A 9,921-nucleotide genomic window follows, 5' to 3' on the forward strand; every position below is an offset into this window, starting at 1 on the left:
CAGTTAGCGACCTTGTTGGCTATATCTTATGTTGGAGTGATTTATGTTGGACATGCTCGATCGAGGGACCCCGAGTTTCCATGTCAACGGACACACTTAAAACGGAAGCCAAGGAGGATCGAGTTTACTTCACTTGGTATGCGTGTAAGGCTGGGTTCCAGAAAGAGGATTCTACCCGTAGTTGACTGAGGTGCCCCTCCCATATTAGTGATCAGTGGTACCCAGTGGAAATAGGAGGGGAAGCAAAGACTCTCAACAATACATATTTAAATATACACATACATACCATCTTATCATGAGGTTATCTTGAGATGATTTCGGGGCTTTAGTGTCCCCGCGGCCCGGTCCTCGACCAGGCCTCCACCCCCAGGAAGCAGCCCGTGACAGCTGACTAACACCCAGGTACCTAATTTACTGCTAGGTAACAGGAGCATAGGGTGAAAGAAACTCTGCCCATTGTTTCTCGCCGGCGCCTGGGATCGAACCCAGGACCACAGGATCACAAGTCCAGCGTGCTGTCCGCTCGGCCGACCGGCTCCCTATGATTCCATACGTACATGCAAACATACAGCCATACATAAATACACACACGTAAATAAATTCATACAAACATACGTATATATATACCTACATATCATACGTACATTGTAATGAGGGTCTTGATCCCCATTCAGTCACCCCGACTGTCGCTGATTCTAACTCCGGTAAACCCTGCCCTAAGAGGGGCCCTTGTTCTGCTAGAGACCTTGGGGGCCTTACTGCCCCTCCCAAGGTACCACTGTTCACATCTGGGGAGCATCTCAGTCAACCTGTGGGGCAGGGTTCCCCTTACGAACCCCAGCATTGCACCCCACAGGGAGTGAAGTAACTCGACCACTCCTTAGATTCGTTACTGGATGTCCGTGGACACGGAAACTCAAGCTTTACTCCAGGTCGAGATGCTCGCCCATAAGTTCCACATACATGGTCGTCATCTTGACTCAGTGCACTTTGTGGTCAAGTACTACTTCAAACTCAGTGTTATATTAACTCTCCCAGTCTAGTATTCTTGCCTTAATAATGTGGTGCAAGATAAACCTCTTATGACAAGACGACTAAGAAATGAAGGAGAGGAATGAAACACCACCTAGTAAAAATATGATTTGTTTACTCCAAGATTGACTACACTGGCTGTCAGCTAAATCTCTCTCAGTTACTCCTGAAATTATTATCACATCTGGTAACTCTTCACTGTCTCCAAATCCCCCATAAGAGGCTGTCTCGTAAACACTATCATATGACATAAGTAGATAAATTATAACGCCACGTCAACGTTTCGTAATCACCGCTGTCTAATCAACTCACAGATATAATCACTGACACCTTATAAATAATTTTATACCGTTTGAGTCTATTGTCTCTTCACATATTTATCTACCTTATTGACTGATACTGCAGGTCATAGATTCAGTGTAGAGATGAGAGTCTTCTCGTAGATGCAACATAGAGTATTCGAGCGGCACCATCACCGCGCCGTCCATAACCCACACACACACACACTCCTCCTCAGGCACAGCTCGGTCCACCAGGTTTCCCTCCCCCGATGCTAGACTGTGACTGATGTTGGCTGGCCTATCCCAGCCTAACACTCTTCACAGTACTGGTCCCCGTCCTCCATGCAGCTTAGCTGTCAGGTTAAAAGGCAGTCGAACAACACAGGACCACGACTGCTACCAATCTTCTTCACTCTGCTTTCGACGTGCACGGCCCGCAGGTGTCAAACCTCCCAGCTGCTCGAATTATTCAATCTCTCTAGAGAACTATACCTCTTCAGAACGGCTAGTCGCTCAAATGCACATCCTCTCACCCTGGCACCTGGTAACAAGTGTCCCAGAACCCCGCTCTTCCGCTGCAGGGGCGCCGGACGTCATGCTACTTCACGCCCGGGGTGCGACGCCATTGGTCAACACGGCAAAGCCCTCTGCCGCCACCCAAAAATGCCACGGGTGGCGCCGTTCTCAGAACGCACCGGAGCTCTCGCCTCTCGAGGAGCCGGTCGGCCGAGCGGACAGCACACTGGACTTGTGATCCTGTGGTCCTGGGTTCAATCCCAGGCGCCGGCGAGAAACAATGGGCAGAGTTTCTTTCACCCTATGCCCCTGTTACCTAGCAGTAAAATAGGTACCTGGGTGTTAGTCAGCTGTCACAGGCTGCTTCCTGAGGGTGGAGGCCTGGTCGAGGACCGGGCCGCGGGGACACTAAAAGCCCCGAAATCATCTCAAGATAAGATAACCTCCCCCACCCCCTTGGTTTCCTCCGCCGTATCTGATGACAGTCTCGTCTCATAACTTCAGCCCAAAACATTAAATTTCTTCACCCAGCATCAGCGTGCTTCCTCTTAAATGTCATAAAATTAACCACGACTTCTTATAGATATTTATAAATAGGGAACTATGACTTTTTTGACTACTATGACTACGGCTTGGGGACAATTCAAGCTTGACGAACAAAAAATAATCACGTGACCCCAGCATGATGTAGTGATTTGAAGATATATCTGTGTCCAAAATGGTTAATGAGAGTTGTTGGGAATTGATGATACACAATATTGACGACAAAGTGTACAAATTAGTAATGTTTAGAATTAAAAAAAAGTGGAAATATCGATTTTATTTGTATTTTTGAAACAGTTTGGTAGGTTAATATAATAAACATAGATTACGGGATTGTTTTAAGTATAGGTTAAACATATATATCTATATAAATAAAAATGTAAATGTTCGTTTGTTCAAAATCGCTAATCTCCGAAAGTTCTTCACCGATTGCTTTGAAATTTTCACACAACGTTTCATTCGCATCCGAGCTAATTTTTATATACATATTATATAGATGTCATGTACAGGGAAAAAACATGTTTTTTTGAAAAACTGTTTTTCCTATGTTTTTCAAGTGAGGGGAATCTTCGAAACATCTTTACCGATTGATTTGAAATTTTGACGCTGTTGCATTTGAATAAGCGCATGCTTTAATATACCTACTATATACATGCCTCATCTGTGACAGGAAAAAACATTTTTTTTTTTAACAGTGCCGTATGATGGACGTAACAGCAACAAACGCTGTAATCTCCAAAAATTCTTCATTGATTGCTTTGAAATTGTGACACAATGTTTCATTCGAATACGCACGTGTTTTTATATACCTACTATATGGATGCCACACCTGTGACAGATAAAAACATGTTTTTTTTTAAACAATGCCGTCTGTTGCATGTAAGATCAACACATGCTTTACTAAATATGTAATGATTCCATTTCTATGTTTCCGATTGCATTGAGAAATTAAATTTTCATAGATTTCTATTTTTTTAATTTTGATTTAATTATTTTGTGTGATATTGCATTGGAATATAGCTGTGTTGATTACCATACCGTTCATTTCGTGAGTATAGTTTATTTTTACTTTTTTACTTTTTTTTATTTCGTACTTTTAACTGTTTTTCTTATATTTCACTGATGGGGACATCAGACCATTATAAAAGACCATTATATATGATGTTCCCAATTTTCTGATGGGAACGTCAGATCATTTGGGAATGCATCAGACGAGGGAGTGGGTAATGCTGGGGGAGGACGAGGGGACAGGAGTGGGTTATGGTGGGAAGGACGAGGGGAGTGGGGAATGGTTGGGAAGACGAAGGGAAGGGGAGGGGGGGGGGAGATTGGTGGGGAGGACTGGGTGACAGGGAAAGGTTGCTGTGGCTCAGCAACGCATGAGCCACAGCAACGCGTGGCCGGGCACAGCTAGTGAATAATAAATAACAGCTAGATTTCATGAATCAATGGGCCTTCTGCAATTTCCTTAATTCATGTTCTTAAACCGCTTAAACATTGAAAAAATACGCAAAATCTGCTAAAGCTTTGCTCTCAACTCCTCAGTAACCGCGGGATCACCACCATCACCCTTGTAATGTGCTTCGTCTACCTGGCTACATCTCTCGTCTTCGACGGCCTCAACCTGAGCGGGGAACTTTATAGCGATAATATATTTCTTTACTTAATCCTCGGAGGTCTGATGGAGATTCCTGGGAATTCTCTCACTGTTCCCATCATTAATCGGTATGGGAGGAGGGGACCCCTGGCTGCTTGCTTCGTCTTGTGTGGCGTAATGGTTCTTGCCCTCGCCTTCATACCAACTGGTGAGTACAAACTTAAATTTTACCTCTATCATGGTCGTCTTTAATAGTTTTTCTTTGTCTCGGATTCACTCTAAGTTGTGTTTTTTATCTCTCGCTGACATTTTAACTCTCCACTGTCATTACCTTCAGTAGCATCTTATCCCCAAACATGTATTTTTCCATTATCATTACATCCTCTTTCCCTGTCCTCCCGGTCCCTTCATCGCAATCTATAAGATCGCAGGAGATATTGTGATGCATCAACTGTGACTCGAGTTCGAGGCTCACAGATGTTATGCACATATATCTTTAGATTTGTTCTCCAGGGATGTGGCAGCTGGTGTTGGCGCTGGCTATGTTGGGGAAGCTGTTCATCAGCACTGCCTTCCAGATCATCTACGTCTACTCCAACGAGCTCTTCCCCACTGAGGTCCGGGTTCAGGGGGTCGAGACAGGCAGCGCCGTGGGCCAGCTGGGGGCCATCGTCGTACCTTACATCAGCATATATATGGTAAATTTTACTGAAATTTTCCCACTCAGGTGCTATAAATTATAGCAACATAATGCAAGGAGACCAGTCGAATCTTGTTCATGTTCCTGTTCAGTTAGTTTCTTGTCGACCAGAATGTATGTCTAACTGAGGCAATTAATCCATGCATTCGGTCTCATCTTCCTGCCTTACTAGTAACAAGATTGTTGACCAAAAATAATGTGCACGACCATCAGGTACGTCGAAGTGTAGATGTGCATCATTGTACGACAGAGACAACTGTGGCCAGGAATCACCACAGACGAAACACAGCTCAGCCACGTACCACTGTAGGTGAACAGTAATGTAGGCGGCTAACATTGTAGACAGGTAACAATGTAGACGGCTTACATTGAAGACAGATAACAATGTATACGGCTTACATTGTAGACAGGTAACAATGTAGACAGCTTACATTGTAGACAGGTAACAATGTAGACAGCTTACATTGTAGACAGGAAACAATGTAGACGGCTTACAATGTAGACAGGTAACAATGTAGACGGCTTACAATGTAGACAGGTAACAATGTAGACGGAGAACATTGTCGACGTTTTACAATGTAGACAGGTAACATTGTAGACGGAAAACATTGTGGACAGAGAACAATGTAGACAGATAACAATTTAAAAGGAAAGTCATGTAGACACGGTAGATGGAGAACAATTTAGATGGATAACATTGTAGATGGATAACAATGAAGACGTAGGACAGTGTAATTGGATTTAAATGTCGACGGAGAACATTGTTGACGGTTAAAATTGTAGACAGAAAACATTGTAGAAGGAAAACAATGGAGACGAAGAACAATGTAGACGGAGAACATTGTAGATAGAGAACTATGTAGAGGGAGAACAATGTAAGCAGAGAACATTGTAGAAGTATAACAATGTAGAGGGAGAATAATGTAGACAGAGTACATTGTAGACGGATGACAATGTAGACGAAAACAATATTGAAGGAGCACATTGAAGAGTGAGAACATAGTAGACAGAGAACATTGTAGACATATAACATTTGTAGATGGAGAACATTGTTAACGGATAACAATGTAGACGAAGAACATTGTTAACGGATAACAATGTAGACGAAGAACATTGACGAGGGAGAACATTGTTGACGGAATACATTGCAACAACGTAGACAAATAATAATATTGACAAGTAACAACGTAGACGCATACAAGTATTGAGAAGTAACAACGTAGACGAATAATAATATAGACAAGTAACAACGTAGACGAATACTAATATAGACAAGTAACAACGTAGACGAATACTAGTATTGACAAGTAACAACGTAGACGAATACTAATATAGACAAGTAACAACGTAGACGAATACTAGTATAGACAAGTAACAACGTAGACGAATACTAATATAGACAAGTAACAACGTAGACGAATACAAGTATTGACAAGTAACAACGTAGACGAATACTAATATAGACAAGTAACAACGTAGACGAATACAAGTATTGACAAGTAACAACGTAGACGAATACTAGTATTGACAAGTAACACCGTAGACGAATACTAGTATTGACAAGTAACAACGTAGACGAATACTAGTATTGACAAGTAACAACGTAGACGAATACTAGTATTGACAAGTAACACCGTAGACGAATACTAGTATTGACAAGTAACAACGTAGACGAATACTAGTATTGACAAGTAACACCGTAGACGAATACTAGTATTGACAAGTAACAACGTAGACGAATACTAGTATTGACAAGTAACAACGTAGACGAATACTAGTATTGACAAGTAACAACGTAAATGAGAGTATAGAAATAGACGGCATAGCGACGACTTTTGGTTTTTGGAAAAGTCGACACTGTGCGTTACCCAATCTTTATGATGGGTTTTACATGGAAAATATCATCGCTATGTGTTACCCCAACCCGTTCTCGCAAATTCGTAAAGTCAATATTGACTTATTAACTACGTGCATAGGTGATATACTAAACATAATAGATAGCCTTAAAAAGATTCATAGAAAACACCGACCTTACCTAACCTTGTTAGTATCTTAAGATAAGCATCTTATTGCTTCGTAATTACAATTATTACTTAACCTGTACCTATTATAGGTTAGGTAATAATTGTAATTACGAAGCAATAAGATGCTTATCTTAACATACTAAGTAGGTTAGGTAAGGTCGGTGTTTTCTATGAATCTTTTTAAGGGTATCTATTATGTTAAGTATGTCACCTATGCACATATTTAATAAGTCAATATTGACATATTAAATTTGCGAGAACGGGTTGGGTTACCCAGTTTTAGGGTGGCAGGGTCGCACCTGGATAATATCGTCGCTATTCAGTCCCAGTTAGATGACTAAAATTAAGGCTGGATCAAGTCCATTTTTGGGAAGTGTGCTAATTGGGAGAGTGTGAATTAATTAGCAATGTCAGGTGTTAGTCCTTGGAACCGCCTCTTAACGTTTATGTATGTTGTTTCGTTATTATCAACGTGATTTTCATTAGAAAAAAATCCTCGCTTCGGTCGTAAGGAATTGTTATGAGAAAATTATGCTCTTTGGTTTTAAGGAATTCTTATGGAGAAAATTCGCCGCCGCAGTTTAACTGTAAAATTAAGATCAAAGGAAGTCCATTTTCAGAAAATCCGTTCTTTAGGAGTTTGTTAATTAATTACTAGTGTCAGATGTTAGTGTTTGGACCCGGCTCTATACGTTTATAAGTGTAGTTTTGCTACTAACAGTCCAATTTTCCTAAAGTTTAAACTAGTCACATTTTATTCATAGGAAGAAAATAAAATAAAGTTACCTTCAGCTGCCGTCCTCCACTTTAGTTGTCTTGTAACTTCGCTACTATCAGCCCAATTTTTGCGGAATTTATAAAAATAATAAGACGTAGTAAATGAGATAGTTACCGAACTGTGGCTCGTGTCCCGCGCCTTAGTTGTCACGCACAGCTTCAGTATTAACACTTCAATTTCCCTTTGATTTAAAATGGGTGTATTTCCGACGTAGTAAAATATAACAATTTAGTTACTGAGTTTCAGCTCATGTTTCCTGCCTTGGTTCACTTTCCGCTTAGAGAAGCTGGATTTGAATAAAATATTTAAACACGATATCGTGTTGGAGAATATGTATGAATTCACTTAAACAACACAAAATTATATCTGTAAAGTTACGTTAAGGATAATATATTCCACAAATATGTCCAACGCAATAAACAAATCATATAAACTACATCTGAAAGGTTAGGTTAAGAACAAAGAATAAGAACAAATTATATTAAACACAATAAATACACAAAGGTCTGAAAGAGGTTAAGTTACAGGACAATGAACAAATGTGTAATAAACAAAATGTTTACATATAATACTTATAAAATGAGATTATTCAACTTATGAGACACTTGATGAACTTTAAGTAAAAATGTACAAAGTACTTTAAAGTACATCTCTAACAAATATCCATTGAAAATGCTTAAAGATTCTATCTAATAAATATTCCTTGAAATAAACAAACACCTATGTATATAAGTCTTATTATGAAGCTTAAACAATGTAGACGAATAACAAGGTAGATGAGTAACAACATAAGTGAGTGGTAATATTGATGAGTAACAATATAGACGAGTAACAACATAAGTGAGTGGTAATATTGACGAGTAACAATATAGACGAGTAACAACATAAGTGAGTGGTAATATTGACGAGTAACAATATAGACGAGTAACAACATAGGCGAGTGGTAATATAGACGTGTAACAACGAAGACGAGTAGTAATATAGACGAGCAATAACGTAGATGAGTGGTAACATAAACGAGTGGTAATATAGATGAGTACCAACATAGATGAGTAATAATGTAGATTAGTAACAATCTAGACGAGTAACAATATTTACGTGTAATAATATAGATGAGTAACAACGTAAGTGACTAGCAATATAGATGAGTAGCAATATAGATGAGTAACAACTTAAGCAATTAGCAATGTAGACGAGTAACCACGTAGACGAGTGGTAATATAGACGAGTAACAATAATGACGAGTAATAATGTTGAAGGGTAGCAACGTAAATGAGCTGCAATACAGACAATGCTACAGATGAGTAAAGATGCTCGTGGCATCCAGGGTCCCGTCATCTGGTGGCTGCCGTCCGCAGTGTTCGGGAGCGCGTCGGTGATGGCAGCAGCCTCCCTCCTGGCCCTCAACGAGACCGTGGACCAAGACCTTCCGGAGACTATAGCACAGCTCGTCTCTCCCGCCAGGAAAACAACGTAAGAAAGTTTCTCAGGCGTAATACTTCATTTTTAAGAAATTAAAAATTATGTTCTTTATGCTGTATATTTTGTTTCGTTCAATGAGTAGAACAAATGTCTTGTTGGTATCGTGTTATTATATCATATTGTTAATATGTTTCATCCCTCAGACTCGAGGAGGAAAAATGTGTTGCGACCAGCGGTGCCGCATGCGTCGAGGGAGACCTATGATGACCTGTATAGCTAAGCTCGAGGGGATTTCTGACCTCATACATGTAAATGCAATGTTAAATGAAGCTTGAAACAATGAAACGGCAGAATATTTTGGTTTTACTCAGTCACTTGTATTGAAAATTATGTCTGGCTCACAAATTATTCCTCTCATCTTTACCGTTTTCCTTAGCTTATTAGTTCCTATTTGTCTGTCATCAGTAGAAGAGAAATGGAGCTTGATTATCAGATCATTTGAAGTGGAGCGTGAATTATAGAACACGTGAGCTTAACCACCGTTGTATGAGCATATGGGCTTCAGGAGCTCTGGGATGGAACATTAGCAAAGGATTATGCTTGGTGCAACATAGTAAATATTTGTGAGCTGGAGCATAATAAGTTATGTGGAGGCATCATGTGAGCTGGAGCATAATAAGTTATGTGGAGGCAACATGTGCTAGAGCATAATAAGTTAAATGCAGGCAAAATGTGAGCTGGAGCATAATAAGTTAAAGGGAGGCATCATGTTTTGTGGAGCTGGCCAGGAGGACATGGGGAGAGGGGAGAGGGGAGTGAGGTCACCTCTGGCTGGGTGCTCCAGGAGGACTTAGGGGGGTAAGGTCACCTGTGGCTGGGTGCTCCAGTAGAACATGGGGAGGTAAGGTCACCTGCGGCTGGGTGCCCCAGTAGAACATGGAGGAGTAAGGTCACCTGCGGCTGGGTGCTCCGGGAGAACATGGTGGAGTAAGGTCACGTGTAGTTGGGTGCTCCAGGAGGACTTAGGG

The 9,921-nt window shown here is 40.8% G+C and overlaps 1 protein-coding gene across 1 annotated transcript in view; it reads left to right on the forward strand.

The window, feature by feature from the left end:
• Nucleotides 1-9,248, forward strand: part of LOC138358056 (organic cation transporter protein-like) — a 55,806-nt gene extending 46,558 nt beyond the window's left edge. The window contains exons 4-8 of the mRNA XM_069315524.1: nt 3,918-4,177; nt 4,483-4,667; nt 4,883-4,975; nt 8,799-8,944; nt 9,097-9,248. Of these exons, the coding sequence (XP_069171625.1) occupies nt 3,918-4,177; nt 4,483-4,667; nt 4,883-4,975; nt 8,799-8,944; nt 9,097-9,157 (745 nt within the window). The 3' untranslated portion in view covers nt 9,158-9,248. The remainder of the gene's footprint in view (nt 1-3,917; nt 4,178-4,482; nt 4,668-4,882; nt 4,976-8,798; nt 8,945-9,096) is intronic.
• The last annotated feature ends 673 nt before the right edge of the window (nt 9,249-9,921 follow it).

This window comes from Procambarus clarkii, chromosome 81 (genome assembly GCF_040958095.1).
Source record: "Procambarus clarkii isolate CNS0578487 chromosome 81, FALCON_Pclarkii_2.0, whole genome shotgun sequence".
NCBI lineage: Eukaryota > Metazoa > Arthropoda > Malacostraca > Decapoda > Cambaridae > Procambarus > Procambarus clarkii.